Source organism: Dermacentor variabilis, chromosome 8 (genome assembly GCF_050947875.1).
Source record: "Dermacentor variabilis isolate Ectoservices chromosome 8, ASM5094787v1, whole genome shotgun sequence".
Classification (NCBI taxonomy): Eukaryota; Metazoa; Arthropoda; class Arachnida; order Ixodida; family Ixodidae; genus Dermacentor; species Dermacentor variabilis.
Window position 1 is genome coordinate 154,124,071 of NC_134575.1, and position 21,302 is coordinate 154,145,372.

A 21,302-nucleotide genomic window follows, 5' to 3' on the forward strand; every position below is an offset into this window, starting at 1 on the left:
CTCCCCTGTGATTTTGTCGAGAGACGCAGGTGCCACCTGAAGCTTATGCTTTCTTGATTAATTTGCTACTTGTGACATTCATGATTACAAATACGAGATGCCATTTTGGCACGCTATTTAATTTAATTTTGGCATGCTATTAAGCTGCTTAAGTCAGATCACAGCTACGATCCTCGCAAAGTGCCCGTGTTTGAGCATGCGCAGGACTCTTCATAGCGCTGTTCCTTTAATGTGGTCCCTGAAAGCAATAACTAATGACTGCAATACTCGGAATTCTGAAATTTTAGCCTATCGCGTTGGACAGTGGTCGCCAGAGACCCCCGCCGGCTCAAGCAGCGTACGCTGCAAACGGCATGCTAGCCGGTCGTGTGGCTTCCGCTTCGCCACCGTCGCGTTTGCGCCACGTTTGCCGCACTAGTTTTTCACGAGCACTGTTATCAAACAACGCTTGAGAGTACATGCTTCCCTCGCCCTCTTTATCCTCGACGCAAGCGAGCAGCGGCGCGTGCCGACGATGGCCGCGCCGCGATAGCGGAGCGCAGCTGCTCCCCGGCCGTCCACAGCGGGTTCAAGTTTTTTGACCAAGACTGTACCTGGCCTCACATTTGGAAATGCAGTACTGTGCGTGAAATCGGAAGTTCAGGTATGCATGGAAACAAGACAGAGAAGTGCAGGCAGCTTGGCCTTAGGAGCGCACGGGAACACCCCTAATGAGGGAGTGCAGGGGGACATGGGATGGACGTCATTCGAAGGTAAAGAGGCAATAAGTAAGCTAAAATATGAACAGAGACTCCCAGCACTGAAGGAAAAAAGGTGGGCAGGAAAAGTGTACAAATATCTATACATGAAAAGTTTGAACAGAAAGTGGACACTCAGAACGAGGAAGCTGAGGAATAGATACCTAATGCCGAGGGAGGGGGTCCAACGTGGTTCTAGTGTGGGAAAGGAGGTGAAGGAGACGGAAAGAAAAATGTGGGAAGAAAGAATGCTCGGAAAGCCAGCACTATGTATAGGTCACAAAAACAGAAGATTTAGAGAGAGCTCTTATTTGATAACTCACTTGGCAGCTCACTATTATACGAAGCTAGGACGGGGGTTTTGAAAACGAAAACATACAGGGCTAAATTTGAAGACGTGGACCTTTTGTGCACAGCTTGCAGAGCCGAAATGGAGACCACAGAGCATATAATGCTGAGATGCACAGACCTTCACCCGACTCTGGCAGAGGGAACAGTGGCAGATATAGAAGGGGCATTAGGTTTTCCCGGGGAACGAGGGCAAATAGACGAGAAAAGAGTGGCAGTAACGAAGGGGAGGCTAGAGGATTGGTGGAGGAAGTCAAGGGAGAAATAATACCATAAATCGGGGAGATAATGTTTTTTATATTTTTTTAGATAGTTATTTCGGGGAGGAGGAGGGGAGTGAAAACTGGTTTAAGGAGAAGGGGTTATAAAGAAAGGAAAAAAAATAGGAGGGGGAGCAAAAGGCTAGGTGGCGCCAGCCGCCGCCCGTTACAAAGGGTGTAGCCGCCATCCATCCATCTATCCATCCATCCATCCAAATACATAATTATTCTCTGGTGCTAAATCGGGAACAAAATTGCACAAGAATGCATACCCTTGTGTGCCCTGGTGGTAAACATGCTTCAATCTCAGTCATACAATGTTTATGTAATGTGTTGTGCATTACATAAGATACACAGAAATAAAATTAGATTTTACGCGATATTTGAGTACAGTTTCGTTTACTGGGCCGCAAGCAAGCGCCACTAGTCTAAAGATCGAAGCAAGTCCAAAACTTGTACTTGCCATCATTCCCATGTAGGTTGGGACAACGCTCAGGAGAGCCCCCATAGACATTGTTTGGGCTGTAGTCATCATTTTTTAACAATCTACTCATGCCAATTCGGGCAAAATTTATTTTACTAGGCCTTTAGATGTGTTGTTGGTTGTAATTAAATTTAATGTAAATTTAAATATGTGGTTGGTATGTAATTGTCAACAAGGCTACAATGTGGGGTCTGCAAACGTCATTATGTCGATACTCTTCTTGTCGGAGCTTCGTTTAGCGTTTTTTGTCACATACTTTGCCAGCCAGACAGTTTGCCATCAAACTTTGGACTTTATCAAAGCCATAGCTGCATTTCTGTTGCTAGTGGGTCAAATTACGTGTTAATTGTAGTGTTGCTCAATTGCTCTGCATTGCTTGTAACTTTTGCTGTACAAGAATCACTGCTTCCCGACCCGACAGAAGCTTGCACTGTGCCTCTGTAGTAAATGCTACCAAGCTTTTCAAAGGCAACCTGCAGCTTCAGCCGCCATTGGCCACAATCCCGTGATGGGTAAGGTTCCCTCACGAAACACAGCCTTTGTCAAATTTGCATTTATTCTTTCGTGGCTCTGAGACCTCTCACAGCGGGCACACACTGCTAAAACTATGCGACATACTTCTGTTTAGAAGCACGATAGGGTTTAAATCTCCAGCATGCTGCAAAATATTCGTCGCGGCAGAATTCTGGTCGTGGCAGCAGTCGAGGGTCGGGAAGCACGAAGTAAAATATTTTACGAGAGGGGCAGCAACGCTGTTTGTTTGCACATTTTCAGTGGCGACAGAGAACTAGAAAACTGGTCGCGAAGTATACAGGCCACAGAGAAGCAGACAGACGAGAGCACAAAGCTTTGAGGTTTAACACGTATGTGCAGTGGTTAGCGAAAGGCAATATAATATCGGAACGGCGTTGACAAATATTTTTGCGGAAATATTCCAAGCCTTTACGTTGACAACGTTTGTGGCTCAAAAACAAACGCTTTTTCTTGCGCGCCACAACAAATGTTTGAATGACGCACCTGGTAGTTCTTGGGGTTATCCTCAATGACCCCGTGTATGTAATTGAGCTCGGAGCGCAGGTCAACACCCAGGTCCTTGAGCAGGAGCCGGCGATAGTGCCACACGGTGTAGTTGGAGGGGTTCACCGAGGCGGCGTCGGTAACAAGCTCCAGGGCCCGCTCGCTGCGCTCGTTGGAGCGGAGCACGGCGCGGAAGTAATCGAACACATCGCGGAACTGTTCCGAGTAAGCAATTCGCACTACCGGGTGGTCGCCGTCGTCTTGAGGAACAGGCATCACGTCTTTCCAATCAGGCCGGTCCCGGTAGAAGACCCACTTCTCGTCCGGGCTGCATTCGTCGTCTGCCATCGTTCGTCACCTTGAGCTGTTCTACCTCTGCTGGTGTGTTAGAAGCACGACCTACTGTATAAAGGGCGACCTGCGCATCGCGTGGTCGCCTACGGCAGCGCGCGGCCGAAGAAATACCACGTGATCATTGAGTAGGGACCAAGCGTGCCGGTAGAGGCCGCCAGTGCTCACCCTCACAGCAACGCCCGAAACGCTCCGGCCCTGCCTTTAGGAGTACGGCGATGACGGTGAAAATTCGCAGAGGAGCTGCACTAAACTCGGCATTTCACATTATTGACAGGGTGCGGCTAGAAAAATCCACGTCGATACATGCGATACGTGCCCCAGGTATTTGGTATCTTCGCTGTGCAGTGCAATGAAATTTTAAACTACTTTGAAGGCGCGGCCGCGCGGCTGCTAGGATTGAAATAGTGTAATCCCTTAGAGCCTTTTTTCCCCCCTCATTGTCTGCTAAAATGTTGATTAGTGCTGTGGTGCCAATAAGGTCTGGTGCGCACTTTCCGCGCTAGCCGAGGTTTGAGCGCGCCCGCACTTCATTCTCCCGTAGGTTTCGCTAGTCCCGAGCCGGACGCAATGAACGCACTACGTACCGCTTTGCAGGGCCCACGCGTTCCTTTGCTGCATTCGGCACGTTCACTGAAGTGACGAGCCGTTTAGAGCGCGGCAGAACGTGAGTGGTTTTAATTGCAGTGCATGCCACAATCATAAAGATGTGCTGTTATTGACGTATTTATTTACGCCACTTTACCAAATGATAACGAAAGTCTAGTTTGAAAAATTCCAAGGGCGCTTTATTGTGCCATCACACAGATAGTCACTACACTTTAAGCACTTTTCTGAAGTTGGGCTTTTGAAACGAAAAGCTTCGCTACGTTAGTCGACACCACGCTTCGCGCGAGCCGGCGTATGTCGGAATTGGCTCCGTAAGCGTGTTCGGAGTCGGCGCAGGTGGCCACTGCCGCGCGCTATGCGTCGTCGTTTGACGTTCGCCGCAAGCACGTGTTTATCGCGGAGGCCGACTATATAACCGCTTGCCAGAGAACAGGCATGCGCATATTCAACATGGAAGGAGAAGAGAGTGACACTACCGTCGAGAGCTGTGTTTATGGCTGTACAGCAATCGCAACACAATGTGCCCAAGAACGATGAATAAAGAAGATTAATAATCCTGCATAACTTATGGTATATATCATTCATAACCAATTTGCATCACTACACAAGGCACACGTATAGCATAACCATAAGCTTACCAAAGCATATCCATAAGTGAAACCATATAAGCATATATATATATTATAACCATAGGCTAAATCATAAAGCATAAGCTAAACCGTAAGCCATATCCATAACTTAAACCGTAAGCATATCCATAGGCTAAATCATAAAGCATAACCATAAGCTAAACCGTAAGAATAATCATAGGCTAAATCATAAAGCATAACTACAAGCTAAGCCATAAATAAGCATCACCGAACCTTTTCGCTTCGAGATATCCAGGCTTAACCTTAGCTAAGCCCCAACCATTTTTTTTTTTTTGTTCAGGTTTCAACCATTGGTTTCTAATATCGATCACGGGGAACTCATGAAATGAAATTCCTCTTGATGCTAGGCCGCTTGACTTTCACAACGGTATGCAGAAGTAAACCATCGTGCATGAAGAAGCCGCAAACGCGAAAGCCGGCTCCCACGGGGCTGAGAATCACAGTGTCACTGAAATAGAATCTGGTAATCAAGATCTAGCGACACCAACAGATCACCAAGCACTCAGCTAATTGATTGTTTCGCGCGCGTGCGTTTGCATCCTTCTGTGCTTTGCTGCCCGTGCGTGCGGCCGGCCGGCCACGGGGTTGGGGTAGGTGGGGGTAAAACCCCTGAATCTCCCAAAGTAGCGCCATTCTATTCCCTCCTCCTCCGCTCGGCGCGGCCTCGACGGTGGCGCCGCCGGTGGTGGGCCTGCCGTAGCAGACGACGGCTAACGCGCTACGGGAGGAAATCCGCAGAAAAGTTCGTTCGAGCCCTGCGGAGCAGTTTTTTCAATCGAGATCTTTCTTCGTCAGTCGGTAACTGGCCTTTAGAATTTAGTGTTGGAAATGCGGAAGAACTAGAGAAAAGGACCATTACTCAAGGCGTATTTAAGGCGTAAAGCGCGCGACGTTGAGAGTTCGTGTTGCTGAAACACGACGCAAGCTCGCGGTGTACTCAAACACGCGCGTAATTACCAAAGTTTCAGGTGTTGACAGCGTGAAAGTATGTGTACGTGGTTTCGTAGGTTCATTTACGTACCTGCAGGATACTTTTGCTCGGCCGGTGCGTGAGAGATTGCTGACCGCACACAGCCGGAATGGCTGTGTGCGGCTGTGTGAACAAGTACTGCTCCAGGAGGGCACATGTAATGGCTAACGGAGGCCTCTGAAGAGCACGTGACATTACAATAATGCAGGCGTCACTGGGAGTGTTCACATGCAAAATTGGCTGTCCGCGATCTTATACCCCCTTGGCATGCACAGGCTACGGCGAGCCGCATCCAGCCCTGCTTCTAGCTTTGGTGTTCCCGTTGCCGCTTTGGTGTCCTGGAGGCGCCGTCAATAATACGAAAAAATGACAAGGTGTTGGCTGTCCGCGATCTTATAACCCCTTGGCATGCACAGGCTACGGCGAGCCCCATCCAGCCCTGCTTCTAGCTTTGGTGTTCCCGTTGCCGCTTTGGTGCCCTGGAGGCGCCGTCAATAATACGAAAGAATGACAAGGTGTTACAACTAGTAAATAAAATTTACTGAAGAAATACAATCGCGCCGAGGCGCCAACTTCTAAAGCAGCGCTAGCGCGCACGCGCGAGTATTCTGAAACGCCATCGAGGAATTTACCGGCCCACGTACGACTCTACGATCAAAGTGCACGTTAAACATCCCCAGGCGAGCTAGATTAAGTTATCCGGAGCCATCCACTACGTCCTGCATTCTAGCTTTAGTCGCTTCGGAACGTTAAAAACGTTAATCACCACAAACCAAATCAATACATGCGGGCGTACATTCGAAGCTAAAAGACTGCATCGTAAGTCATACTGAGCCTTGCAAAAGCGTCGAGAATGTGCTAACTTCTGGTGGAGCTCAAAACACACCCTGAATAAAGTCGCTTTTATGTCACAGGCCAGCTGCAGATGCGTGCATTTCACCGCAAGACGAAACTACATGAAACAAAGAGAGCACATTCGAAAAAAAAAAAGTCAGACAACGCGCTAAAAACCACACAGAGCATGAACACACACTTTTCGAAACGGAAGGCGTGATCTAGGCTCGAAATAAGAGGTTGTGAGTAGCCATGGCCCTTACTTCACTAAGCCGTGCGTTCTTTGCCACTTCCTCGAAGTCAGCCCACCTGATCCTGCGAATCCACACTTCATTTTGCGTTGCGCCCACCGGACGGCAAAGCAAAAAGCTTTTTGCCCTCGCTGTGTCTGTTGCGGCAACCGAAGGCGCAGCAGCATGGCATCGCAATTACGTTCTCGGCCCTACACATTCTATTAAGCTAACGCACTCCGTCAGTCCGCCTGCTGTACTTTCGTCGCGCAGGCCCAACAATGGAGGTCGGCGCGCGCTGAAAAGTAAAAAAATATACAAAAGCACGGCGCCTGCTCCGCACTGGAAAGAAAAAATATACAAAAGCGCGGCGCCTGCTTCCACGTGACACAGATTGGCCAATGGGGGAGCGGAGGAGGCCGGGGCGACAGGAAGCGTGGAGGAGGACGCGCCAGGGTGAGCGGGGTGGCGGAAAGATCTAAGAATGGCGCTACTTTTGAAAAATTGAGGGGTTTTAGGTGGGGGTGAGCACTGGCGCCACTGTTCGCGGCGGCGGTTTGGAAAACTAAAGAAAGCCACACAAGCAAAAGCAAATCAGCGGCGCTGGCGCAGCGCCGCACGCGCAGGTCGCCCCTTATACAGTAGGTCGTGGTTAGAAGCAACGCCTCCTACACTTTTTTCATGCCCGTACAATGGTTCCGCGGAGACCGTCCCCAGGGGTAACACCACAGAACACCTATACACACTTAGAGAAGGGAAACTGTACCTTCCACAGTGCTACGGAAATAAGCGTAGCGGTGGCGTCGTGAACTAAAGTATGGGACCACAGGTGGCGCTGTACAACAGGAAACGTTAAACGGAAACGGACTAAAGGCTAGGTGGCGCGCGCCGCCGCCGCCCGATTCAAAGGGCTGAGCCACAATCATCCATCCATCCATCCATCCATCGTGGAGTTGTGGTGGTTTTAAACGAGATGGGATCCACTTCAATTACAGGCTAGCACGAGAAGTGGGCTGGCGACTTGGGGGTCGCACTGTTGCTTTTTTAGGGGGCCCGCGGGCGCTCAGGAGGTCAGAGTAGGTAGTAATAAAGAAGGTCCCCTAGGGGAACATCAGAAGAGCATCGCCGTCGATAACAGAAAAAGGAGGAAAGCAAGAACAAGAGCTCGCCATGCAATAGGCTACATAAACATGCAGGGCGGCAGAAGAAAGGAAAAGTGGGCAGAGATTGAGGAGCAGTTACATAGAGAACAAATAGGGGTGTATGCAGTTACAGAAACGCACCTTAGAGACTCAGAAGAGCCGCCAGTTATTGAGAATTATGTATGGGAAGGGTGCAACAGAACTAAGTCGGAAAGAAAGGGAGGGGGAGTCGGAATGCTCATCCATCAGGGAGCCAAATGGAAAAGAGTAAATTCACAATGTCAAGAGCATCTTTGGTTATCAGGTACAATGAGTGGGAAAGAAACTTGGCTTGGAGTTACGTATTTGTGGACCGGAATAAATTGCACAGAGAAGAATAAAGAGTTAGTGGAATGCATAAGCGCTGATATTAGGGGTTTCGGGAATGGTGCTGAGATAGTCCTATTAGGTGACATGAATGCCCACATACAGGATTTAGATGGCTATACCGACAATAACGGGAAGTCAATGCTAGACCTTTGCGAGCAACATAACCTCGTGATCGTGAATACAGGGCCTAAGTGTGAAGGACAGATCACGTGGGAAGTGGGAAACCGGCAATCGACCATTGATTACTGTCTGATGACAGAAGGAATTCATGATAAGTTGAGAGAAATGGTCATCGGTGAGGAAGGGTTTAGCAGCATATGGAGTGACCATAAACGCATCATTTTGAACATGGGATATGTAGTTGGGAAAGAGAGCAACGAAAGCAAAATGGACAGTCCAAATTTGAACGCTGAACAAATAGCAAATATAGTCACTAGAGTGGAGGAAGAAATTGGCAAGTCGCCAAGTAAGGGGTGGGAATATGGTAAGCTTCTAAATGTAGTAACGACAGAAATACGGAAAGAGAAACAACATGTTCATTGGTAAGGAAAAAAGAAACCGAAAAGCTGGTGGAACAAGGAGATACGAGAAGCGATCGCCGAACGACAGAAAGCATCTCGAGAGCACAGGCAGGCAAAGAAGGCGCAGTTGCCACAGGATGAAGTAACCAGTAAATGGGAAATATACCGGGAGAAAAAGTCTATGGTTCAAAAACTGGTGCAAGCAAAATTAAAAGGTGAAAGTGAAAGTTGGTTGTCAGAAATACGTGAGAAAAAGAAGGCCGCACCTAGAATATTTTGGAATCACATAAAATTATTAGGCAGGAAGTCAACAACAATACAACAACATATCCTAGACGAAGATGAAAACAGACTGGAAGGAGAAGCAGCAATAAATTACATCCAAAAAGTAACAGCCGAATCTTTCCAAGGCAAGGACGAGGTTGTATTTGAAGAAAAAAAGAGCATGAAAGAGACCCAAGGGGGAAAGGAGCTAGTGCTTACAAATTTAAACTGGAAGAAAGCGGAAGAGAAAATTCCTAAGCGCACAGCCACAGGGCTAGACGAGGTTCCCGTTAGGCTGATAAATGAACTGGGACCAAAAAGTAAGGGAGCTCTCGTGAAAGCAGTTGAAAAAACTTTAAAAGATAGACGAATACCAGACAGTTGGCGAAAAAGTAGAATGAATTTAATTTATAAAGGTAAGGGGGAGAAAGACAGAATTCACTCGTATAGACCGTTGACCATTACATCGGTAATATACAGGCTAGCAATGCAGGCAATCAAATTAAAGCTTCAAGCATGGGCAGAAAATAATGGCATTTTGGGAGAGCTTCAGAATGGCTTTAGAATAGGTAGGTGTTTGGATGATAACTTGTTTGTTCTTACTCAGTGTATTGAAATATCAAAAGCAGAAAGCAGACCGTTGTATGTGGCCTTTTTGGACATTACAGGAGCATACGACAACGTAGACCGCAGCATTTTGTGGGATATTCTTGAAGGGGAAGGCTTAGGTAACGATTGTATACAGCTTTTGAGAGAGATTTACCTAGAAAATACTGTTTGCATTGAATGGGAAGGGATGAGGAGAGCGGAGAAAGTTCATATCAACAAGGGACTGAGGCAGGGGTGCCCTTTATCCCCGCTGCTGTTTATGATGTACATGGTGAGGATGGAGAGGGCGCTAGAAGGAAGTAATATCGGGTTTAATCTCTCATACAAACAGGCAGGTATAGTAATAGAGCAGCAACTCCCAGGTTTATTTTATGCGGACGACATTGTGTTGCTCGCAAACAAGCAAAGTGATTTGCAACGTCTGGCTAATATCTGTGGACAGGAAAGCAACAATTTAGGTTTGAAATTTAGTGTTAGAAAATCAGGTGTTATTGTATTCAATGAAAATAGTGAACAGACAGTGGAGATACAGGGCCAAGAAATACCTCGGGTAACAGAATATAAATACCTTGGTATATGGATAAACGAAGGCAACGGATATATGGAAACACAGGAAAAAATCATAACAGTCAAGGGGAAGAGAAATGCAGCCATAATGAAGCACAGAGCGCTATGGGGATACAATAGGTACGAGGTCCTCCGAGGTATGTGGAAAGGGGTAATGGTTCCAGGACTTACTTTTGGAAATGCGGTTGTTTGCTTTAAATCAGGGGTACAATCAGGACTCGACGGGAACCAAAGGTCAGTGGGTCGCCTCGCATTGGGCGCTCACGGGAAGACTACAAATGAAGCTGTGCAAGGGGATATGGGCTGGACTAGTTTTGAAGTGAGGGAAGCTCGCAGTAAAATTGAGTATGAAGAACGGCTGAGGAATATGGAGGAAAGTAAATGGGCTGGGAGAGTGTTCAGGTATCTGTACAGGCAAAACATTGATTCACAGTGGAGGAAAAGAACTAGGAAGCTTACCAGCAAGTATGCGGCCTGTGGGGTGGGCAACACAGCAACAAAGAAGGTCAAGCGGAAAGTCAGAGAGGCTGAATTAATCTCATGGGTGGCAGCAATGGAAAAGAAACCTGCCATGAGTAACTACTTAAGAGGAAAAAACGAAATCAGGAAAGAAACCATTTATGATAACTCAAAGGGAAGCTCATTACTTTTCGAAGCGAGATCGGGATGCCTTAGAACACGCACCTATAAAGCGAGATATAAGAAGGAAGAAGAAGCATGTGCTTGCTGCGGTAAAGCTAGGGAAACGACGGAGCATATTTTATTAGAATGTGAAGACGTCTATCCAGCGGTCGATTTAGGCACCACTGGCCTCCTTGAAGCCCTTGGGTTCAGCGGGAGCAGTGGTAAAGCAAACAGGTCCGCAATAGACATCAGTAAGAGGCGATTGGAGGATTGGTGGAAGAAAAGTAGGGAAACGACAAAAGACGGAGACGTACAAAAGCACAGTTCGCAATAGGGTATCAGAAAATTTGGGCGTGGTAGTTCATAGTGGTTTTTTTTTTCATTGGTTAACCTAGGTAGGATATTAGGCAGCATTGTAGCAAGAGCTTGGTGGCGCAAGCCACCACCCCGTTCCAAAGGGGACGCTCATAACATCCATCCATCCATCCATCCGTGGAATCTCTCAACAGGAATCTCTCTCAAACTTCTTGAGTTGGCGGACTGTGCGGACGGCGGTACGGACGCTCCTGTGGTCGAGGCTTCAGCGACTTCGTTCGTAGCTAAGTACCTTTTTATCTTTATTAGCTAGTGTTTTGAAGTATTTTCTTTTGCATGGAGTAGGGGCGCAAATTTTGAATTCTTGGTAAGAGTAGCAAACGCACCGGCTTTGTCTAGGTCTGGCGGCTCCCCCGTTAGGCCTAGTTGGTAGGAGGGACCTATTGATAGGCTTCGTTAATTATTTCAGCTAGCTCCTCAGATTCTTGCATGGGGTAGGGAGTGACAATTCTTTATTTTAGTTTGGGATAGCGGTCGAGGTCGGCTTTGCTTGAGTGATTTGGCGAAGTTCCTCGTTGGGCCTCGGGACGTAGGCCTAGCGATGAAATCGAAGAACGCGAAGGCCGCGGGGGACGGGGAGCAAGTGCAGTGCGACGAGTGCCTGCGATGGTGCTTCCTCGACGAAACTAAGTTCCAGAATTTAGCAGACGCGGAGGGGTCTAGCTTCACGTGCAGGTCGTGCGAGGGCGTCAGGGAAGCCGTCCAAAAACTGGAAGGGAATTGGGCTGCTAAGTTCGACGAGCTTAAGGCAGAACTGAGGGAGGAACAGGAGAAGCGGGTAGCACTGCAGGCGAAAGTTGACAATTTTGTCAAGGTGGAGGCGGCCCAGGCCGCGCAGTTAGTAAGGACCGTGGCCGAGTTTGAGGCAGAAAAAGAAAGGAGCGCCGAACTGGAAAGGCGGCTCGACGCGCTGGAGACGCGGGCAGCGGAGAAGGTCGGGTCAGGACAACAAAGTGTTGGCAAAAACTCAGAAAGTAGGGTAGACCCTACAGGCGAAGTGGGAGGCAGGGAGCCAAAGCAAGCCGTCGTCAGCTCGCCGCCGGTGAAACGGCGTAGTTATAGTGAAGCTGCACAACGGGCCCCGAGTGAGGCGACGCTGCAGCCACAGGGGCGCCAGCGGGCGCAAAGGGAGGGGCAGCAGGCACAGGCTGCAGTCGAACGGTTTGCACGTAGAAGGGTCCTGGTGATAGGGGACTCCAATGTGGGGAGGGCCGAACAGGGCGTGATGGCGAGAGTGAAGGAGGACGGGCGAGTACAGGTGGAGGTGCAAGCGGGCAAGGGTATGGCGGAAGCAATGACCAAGGCGCGGGAAGTAATTGGGGTCAGCACGGAGAGCGACAGCTTGGTCATTATGCATTCTGGGCTCAATGACGTGCTTGAGGGGAGAAGCCAGGACCTTGAGAGGCACATTGAGACTGGGCCGAGTAAGCTTAGAGAGGCCTCCGGGAGGGTGCATGTGACCATATGCACTATCCCAGAAGTCCAGGGCCAGGCTTACAGGTAGAAAGGAGGGTGGTTGAGGCCAATCGGGTCATTAGGAGTCTGAGCGGACGACTCGGGTACAGCGTGATGGAGGTCAACACGGACGTGTACAGAACCGGCTTCCGACCTTTTGTGCAGGATGGTATTCACTACAGTGGTGCCACTGGCAAAAGGATAGGGGGCAGGATGGGTCGCCAGGCAACAGCTTTTTTAGGGGGACCCAGAGCCCTGAAAGAAGCAGTGTAGGCGTGGACGATTCGAGGCAGGAGCCACAAACACGCGAACATCGGTACTGTAGGAGAGGTGACAGGAATAAGCGCAAGAGCCAAATTAAGTCAGACATAGGGTTCATTAACATGCAAGGTGGCAGAAATAGGCTAAAATGGGAGGAAATCGAAGAACAACTAAGGCAGGAGAACTTAATGGTTTATGGGTTTGTAGAGACACATCTTAGGGACATGGAACAACCGCCCTGTAACCCTAATTATGCATGGGAATACTGCAACAGAGTGCAGGGTAGCAGAAAGGCTGGGGGAATTGGAGCATTCATTCATAAAAATACAAATTGGCAAAGGGTCAAACAGGAATGCAAGGAGCATTTATGGCTAGAAGGAAAAGTAGCAGGGGCGAAAACACTTCTGGGCTTTGTATACCTTTGGACAGGATCAAATGCTAAAGAGGAAAACAAAAAAATGTTGGACTGTATAGCAGCGGACATCAATGAGCTAGGAAAAGGATGTGAAGTAATTGTATTAGGAGACATGAATGCAAGATATGGATGGGTACACAGACTCCACAGGTAACATGCTGCTGGATATGTGTGAGAGGCTTAACTTAGTTGTCTGTAACTCTACTGAAAAGTGTGACGGGATCATAACATGGGAGGTAGGGGGTCGACACTCGACAATAGATTATGCGTTGATGTCCCATAGGATGTACGATAGATTAGGAGCCATGATTATAGATGAACAGGGCTCCAGAAGTATAGGTAGCGACCACAAACGTATCAAGTTGAGTTTTAAGAGGGAAACTAAAGCACGAACGACGCGCGAGGAAACGCCAGATGTGATTTTTTACTCAGAAGGCGAAGTGGAAATAGCGGCCAAACAAATTGAAGAGGAAATCTCAGAGAGTACTGAAACTGATTGGACTTACCCAAAGTTAATGAGACTATTTGAGCGTGAGCTAGGTAAGGCGCGAGTCAGGAAAACAAGACAAGGGATACGAAAACTCAAGAGCTGGTGGGATGAAGAGGTTAAGAAGGCCATAAAGAAACGTCAGGAAGCCTCCAGGGAACACAGGTATTCCAAAAGTAAGGGAGAACCTGAAGCAGAAGTAGAGAGGAAATGGGTAAACTACATAAAATGCAAAAGGGAAGCATCTTATTTGATCAACGAGAAAATCAAGACAAAAGGGTCCCAATGGCTGTCAAAAATAAGCAATAAAAAAGATAAACAGGCAGCTAGAAAATTCTGGCAACATCTGAACTCCTTGGGTAATAGGACAAGCCTAGAGCAGAGGTATATAGTAAAAGCTCAAGGTACTCGGTTAGAAGGAGAGGCGGGAATGGAGCATATAGGAACCATGATGAGGGAAAAATTTACAAAACAGACAAATGGTACATGCAGTACGTCGGAGAGGGATAGCCCGGTCAACCCACTGCTTTCGCTTGGACAAAAAGAGTGGGAAAGGGCGGAGAAGAGGGTACCAAGTAGCACATCGGCAGGCCCCGATGGTATTCCAATTATGTTAATAAAGAAATTGGGCCCGAAATCTAAGAAAGCATTGAGGGAGGTGGTGAGCAAAATGCTAGTGGATGGTAAAGTACCTGACGAATGGAGGCTAAGTAGGATGAGAATGATATATAAGGGAAAGGGGGACAAAGCTGACATAAATAACTACCGGCCTATAACAGTGACGTCAGTGGTTTACAGGGTGGTTATGCAGATTATTAAGGACAGACTGCAGGCATGGGTAGAGAACGAGGGGGTACTTGGAGAGCTACAAAATGGGTTCCGGAAGCATAGGAGGCTAGAAGACAATCTGTTCTCGCTAACACAGTGCATTGAAATAGCTGAAAAGGAACACAGACCCCTATGGCTGGCTTTTTTGGACATCAAGGGAGCCTATGACAGTGTACTTCAAGAGGGCGTGTGGGGCATTCTGGAAACTTTAGGAGTGCAAGATGGAGTAACCAATTTCTTAAAAGATATCTATAAAGGTAACCGGGTGATTATACAATGGGAAACGCAGGTTTCGGAGCTTGTGATGATTCGGCGGGGGCTTAGGCAGGGGTGCCCATTGTCACCTCTGATGTTTATGCTGTACCTACAAGGTCTAGAGGCCAAAATACAGCAAAGCGGACTCGGCTTCAACCTATCATTTCTCAAGCAAGGAAAATTGATTGAACAGTCATTACCAGGACTGATGTACGCGGATGATATTGTATTAATGGCTGACAATGCAGAAGATCTGCAGGAATTAATGGACATATGTGGTACAGAAGGAGACAGGTTAGGCTTGAAGTTTAGTAAAGAAAAAAAATCAGCAGTCATGATTTTTAATGATAACAGTTGCGGCGAGCATAAGATACAGGAGGCCACGCTGGAGATAGTCGATAAATACAAGTACCTTGGGGTGTGGATAAATAATGGCATTGAGTATCTGACAGAGTACGAAAAATATCTAACGACTAAAGGTAACAGAAGTGCAGCGATTATGAAGAGTAGGGCACTGTGGAACTACAATAGGTACGAGGTAGTACGAGGGATATGGAAGGGGGTAATGGTACCAGGCCTGACTTTTGCCAATGCAGTTCTATGTCTTAGAACAGAGACCCGGCAACAGTTGGAAATTAGGCAACGTGGTGTGGGTAGACTCGCTCTGGGAGCACATGGCAAGACACCAAATCTTGGAGTGCAGGGGGATCTGGGATGGTCTTCTTTCGAGGGCAGAGAGGCTAGTAGCAAGATAGCATTTGAGGAGCGATAGAGAAAAATGGGGGAAATTCGGTGGGCTAGCAAGGTTTTCAGTTACTTATACACGAGGAATGTTGACACGAGGTGGAGGAAGCGAACTAGAAAATTGACAAGCAAATACTTGGGCAGTAGCGGGGGAACAAGTAAGGAATCATCTGTCAGGAAAAAGGTTAAGGAGGCAGAGAGGGGTATGTGGAGTACAGAGATGCAAACCAAATCGGCATTGGAGACATACAGGACGTTTAAGCAAGAAATAGCCAAAGAAAATATTTACGATAACTCTAAGGGAAGCTCATTGTTGTTCGAAGCCAGGACAGGTGTACTGAGGACTAAAACGTACCGAGCCAGATACCAGGAGATAGATTTGGTGTGCGAGGCGTGTAGAGAGGAGGAGGAAACGGCGGAACACCTGATACCTGCTTGTAAACAACTTCACCCTGCAGTTGAATCTAACGGGGAACTATTCAAAGCCTTGGGTTTTAAAGACAGTGAAAGTAGAATAGACTTTGAACAGGTAGAAATAACTAAACGGAGGCTATCTGATTGGTGGACAATATCAACGCAAAAGTAAAGGAGTAAATACATAGGTACACTCTAAGAACAGTTTACACCCTTTGGCTTGCCCCTTCTGCCACACAAAAATAATCGTCATCTGCCTTGATGCGTTTCCTTTCTTTATCGCTGCGAACCCAGAACTTTCCAGTAACGAATGGCACGCGCGTTATCAGCATAGAACAGTTTACACCCTTTGGAGTGCCCCTTCTGATAACGCGCGTGCCGTTCGTCACTGGAAAGTTCTGGGCTTGCAGCGATAAAGAAAGGAAACGCATCAAGGCAGATGACGATTATTTTTGTGTGGCAGAAGGGGCAAGCCAAAGGGTGTAAACTGTTCTTAGAGTGTATGCATGCATATAGAACCATTAAAGGCTAGGTGGCGCGCGCCGCCGCCGCCCGATTCAAAGGGTTGAGCCACAATCATCCATCCATCCATCCATCGGAAACGGGCATAGAGTTTCTCACTATAACACCTAGAGGGTAATCTGGCGCCACCGTCTACGGGAGTTTCTTAAGGGGACACCGTGCCGTCATGGGAATGACGGTATATGTGTCTGCGAGGCTCGTGTTGGCTGGTGTTGTAAGAGGCTTCGTCTAAAACGTAGATATGGCTACGCAAATAACGCGTTTTCAAAGTAAAATCTTCATAAAATGTTTCCATTCACGCATATTACATCTTTACTCACCCACCATGCATGACCAAGCGAAGAAAAGCAAGAACAGACGACCAACCGTTTCAAAGCGAGCGCGAACCTTGTCGTTTGTCCTCCAACTTTAGCGGCCCGCTGATACTTTTTACGTAACATGTAGTCATACACACAATAACAAGTTCTCATAGTTAAACAAAACATGTTTTCGCGTAATAATAAAGCTAAAACAGCTTTCCATGTGCTGTTCTAGTAGAAAATGAATCATCGTGACAGACGGAACGGTACTTGCCAAGCGCGTCTTCAAGGTGTCCTGTCTCTACGAGAACGATGCCAATCCGAATCCACAATATACCGGCATTCCCATGCATACCACAGCGCAGCAGCGCCAGATTTCCCTCTAGTTAATGTAGTGAGAAACTCTATGGAAACGGGGTTTTGCACACGCTTTACCAGGTGTTCTGTGGCTTTACTGGGTTTCTGGCTGCTGCGCCTCGATGGTGCTGCCGCCAGGTAAGTTGCTGTGTGGCAAACGTAGCGCCTACATATATATAAGGCACACTCTGAACTGACTTTTAAGGGCATCCCGAGCGGTTTTTCGTTTATTACGCCGCCGTTACCCCCAGTTGTGGCGCCGCGCTACAGCTGTTGCATTTCGTGAGAATGCGGTTTCCAGGTGGCACGATGGCTTCGACTGGAATAAACGCACACGACACCAAAGATTGAGTAAGCCTGAAAATATTTTATTTGCATTTTACAAGTACAACAAAAAGCACACGTCTACGCATCCACACAAACGCGGTTACATAGTCAAGAACATAGTCAAGAAATGGCTCTTTAATAAGGGTAGCACAAACGCACAAGAAAGAAGACCTAAGCTACAAAACGTACGGTCGGCTGCTAAGTGTAATAATTTCCCTGTCACCGAGTGTCACTTTTATACAGCATCTTTACAGCACTACCAGGCCGGGTAGTTTGGCGGAAAGAACGCAACAGCTTACGGCCGTCAGCTGCCTCTTCCTTACGGGTGTCATAATTATCCTAATCTCCGCATCAACGTCGTGCAAGTCCGCATACAGGCATCTGTATCTGAACCATATGTGCAATACATGTGTAGTGAAATTATGATAACCACTGCGTCTTATCAAACGTATTGGTTTTGCAAATGCACATTACAGCTGACGGAACGACATACTGTAAGTGAAGCACAAGAGAACAAGGACAAAAGGAGGACACAACACTTGAAGAAATGAAGAATTAGTAGGCGTACAGCAAACAAGCGATGACGGAGAACACACAATGATGCATCGGGTGTTCTGTGACAGGTAACACTGAACTTAGTGTCACACATTACTTCCCCCCTCTTTTTTGGCTTCTGGATTGGATTGGCGCGGCTCGCTACGTGGTTGCGCGCTTTTCCGAGCGCAGATTGATGCGCGCCTGGTGTCTGCACTAGGTATTTACACCATCACTTTTCCGAGCGCAGATTGGTGTGCGTCTGGTTTTTACACTAGGCTTTTATACGATCGCTTGTCGCTGCTTTCCTTTTCTCTGGTTTGATTCGGCGCGGCTAGGTGCAGGCGCGCATATTTGGTGTGCGCCTGCATGCTTTCTTGCGCTGGTCTTTGAACACATCGCTCGCTGCTCGCGCTTATATATAAGAAAACGCTGCGCCGCTGGCGTACCGTGTACGTAAGCGCGCAGCAATGCCGGGAAACATTCATACAAAAGCAAAGGGTCAGAACACTGCGCTTTGTTTTTCATTACTTTGTCATGTATGTACCTTCACACTGGGTAGCGCCGAGCGATCGCTTCTAACAAACGCAGAAATGAGTCTTTGCAGCGAGTGTGGCCATTAATTGACTACCCAACACAGCCATGTGAGGTGCGACTCCAGGCGGAGAGGAGGTGGCGCTTCACTTTCTGCATGCCAATAACTTTCCATTTTTTGCGTGTGAACGCCCGTGATCGGGTCCACAAATTTCATGCTGTCTGGTTTAGTTTCCCATTGCAGATTGAGGCTCAATCCGTTAGCATCCACTAAGTTCGGGATGCAGTTGTATGCGGCCCATTCATCACTGTGGATGGTGGTCCCCGGTTCAACGTTGGCTGCAATAATGGGGCCTAGCGTCGCCGTGTCTCGTCTGTCGACCTTGAATAGTCGGAACTGCCCGGTGGTCACGCAGGTCATGCCGAATACCCATGGTCCAAGGTCTGCAATGCCGCCGTGATTTTGCCGGCTCGGCGGAACCTTGTCGCCCGTCATCAGGCGGCCTCGATTGTGTTTTCGCTTGCCGCGAAGGAGGCATTCATCAATTTGCACAATCCTTCGGGGCCACCGAGTGGGTGTCGCGCCAGCAGCTCGTCCCGCACGACCTCACGAGCTATCACGGGCGTTCACACGCAAAAACTAGCAAGTTAATAAACTGAAGCGCCACCTCCTCTCCGCCGGCTGCAGGGTAACTGCACCGCTGCTGGAGTCGCACCTCACATGGCTGTGGTGGGAGTCAATTAATGGCCACACGCGCTGCAAAGACTCATTTCTGCGTTTGTTAGAAGCGATCGCTCGGTGCTACCCAGTGGTAAGGTACATGACAAAGTAATGGAAAACAAGGCGCAGTTTTCTGGCGCGCTTACATACACGCTACGCCCGCGGCGCAGCACTTCCTTATAAGCGCGAGCAGCGAGCGATGTGTTCGAAGACCAGCGCAAAAAAAAGCAGGCGCACACCAAGTATGCGCGCCTGCACCAAGCCGCACCGAATCAAGCCAGAGAAAAGGAAAGCAGCGACAAGCGATCGTATAAAAGCGCAGTGCACAAACCAGACGCACATCAATCTGCGCTCGAAAAAGCGACTGTATTAAAGCCTAGTGCAGAAACCAGGCGCACATCAATCTGCGCTCAGAAAAGCGCGCGTAAGCACGTAGCGAGCCGCGCCAATCCAATCCAGAAGCCAGAGGAAGGGGGGAAGTAATGTGTGACACTAAGTTCAGTGTTACCCTGTGACATCGGTTTGCATACTTACGGTGTTATGGAGATCAACGGCATAAAAACGTACCTTCAAGCGTACTCCCTCAACCTCCGCCGCATTCATTATGATAATCAACGCCTAAACAAAATGAGGCACTATGTTTCGCCAAGTGTAGACCTCTTTACAGCAAGTCTATGTAATGACTCGCAGACGAAACCAGCATGCTTTCGAAACCGCCGTAGTATTCAAACGCCAACGGCCAGGAAACACATCGATACCAATAGGCTGTCGGCGGTTAATCAAGTACAAAAACCTTGACGCTATGATTAAAAAGCAGCTTCAACAATCAAATTAAAAAAGATCAACTGCCTATTCGCCTGAGGTAACAAAACATCCTTAGAAACCTCGATTGTTTATGTCAATGGTTTGTGTAAAGTAAAAAATTCAGCATGTTTAGCGCCCCTAGCAGAAAAAGCACAAATTAAAGTATTCGCCAAAATTACAGCAGCTCCACTTGCGCGCTTATGCTGAAACACGCCTCGATTGATTTTTCGCCCTCTGTGGCCATTTGTTGAACTTGAGAGTGTGCGGGGCCTGGTAACACCGCGTGCGTCTATTTGTCGTACAAAAATCCCTCACGTGACCTGATCCTAGGTGCCTAGGGACAGCATCGTTTAGGGATTTTTGAGAAGGCGCGATGCTGGCGCCGAGCGACGCCGTGTCGTGTTCGTCCTCGGCGTGATCGTTCTCTGGACCGCGCATTGTTCAACATTGCTCATGTGATCGTGCGTGCGTTGCTTGTGTGGTGGTTGTAGGTTCTGTGTTACTTGGCGGAAAGCCGTGAGTAGTGGCGGTGCGGCAGTGCGGCTTTGGCCACGGTGAGCTCTGGCAGTACAGAATCTGCGTTGTGTGACCCGTGCTTTCTTGAGAACCCGGCGGTGGTGACAATTGAAATATCGAAGTGGCCTAGCGCCTCGGCAAAAAGTTCTGCGAACCGCGATGTGGCGTCGCCGTGTCCGACTTTGCTTAACGGACATCGAGGGATGTGCTGCTCGTTGCAAGTCATGTAAATGCAACTGCGTCGACCGCCCACTGTTCAGCGCTGAATGTGTGTTTGGTGCGCTGTGCTTGAAACGAGTGGTGCAGCCTGGCAGCGGGGGTGGCGGAGGAGCAGAGTGGCTAGGGTTTGCGCGTTCACAGACATGTGCTTACGTCTTGGTATCATTAGCGGCTGTCGCGGGACTGCGGTGTGCTAGCTCCTTGCCTAGTATGAAGTTTACGACGCTAACACACAGCATGTTCACGTTTTTCCGCGCTATATGTCATTTGCATGACGGCCGAGTTGAAAACGAGACATATAGTGTTCTTTGCGTTTGTGTGTTGTAAATTACTTTCTACTGTGGAAGTTCTGGGAGTCTTATTACGCAAGGAGTGCGAACGTAAACATAAACACATATGTGTCTCTGAAATTGTGAATTACCCATAATACCTTTTACGACTGATAAGGGGCCTACACGGCCTGTGTGAATCAGCTACCGTATGTTGCGACGCTCTTTCGTTTGGTAGAATGATGCATGGTGCGCTTTTATTTCTGTACTGTTGTAAAAACCATTTGTTTATTCACTCAATACAAATGTACGGCTTATTCGCCGCAGTACATTTTAGTTACGCGGTGAAGCATACTAAATGTGGGAGGGGGCCGCTATCA

At 48.2% G+C, this 21,302-nt stretch overlaps 1 protein-coding gene across 1 annotated transcript in view; it reads right to left on the bottom strand.

Annotated features, from left to right (window-relative positions):
• The window catches only part of Fnta (farnesyl transferase alpha), a 116,159-nt gene extending 112,877 nt beyond the window's left edge, over nt 1-3,282 (bottom strand). Inside the window, exon 1 of the mRNA XM_075703096.1 lies at nt 2,847-3,282. Within this exon, the coding sequence (XP_075559211.1) occupies nt 2,847-3,194 (348 nt within the window). The 5' untranslated portion in view covers nt 3,195-3,282. The remainder of the gene's footprint in view (nt 1-2,846) is intronic.
• Between the last annotated feature and the right edge of the window lie 18,020 nt (nt 3,283-21,302).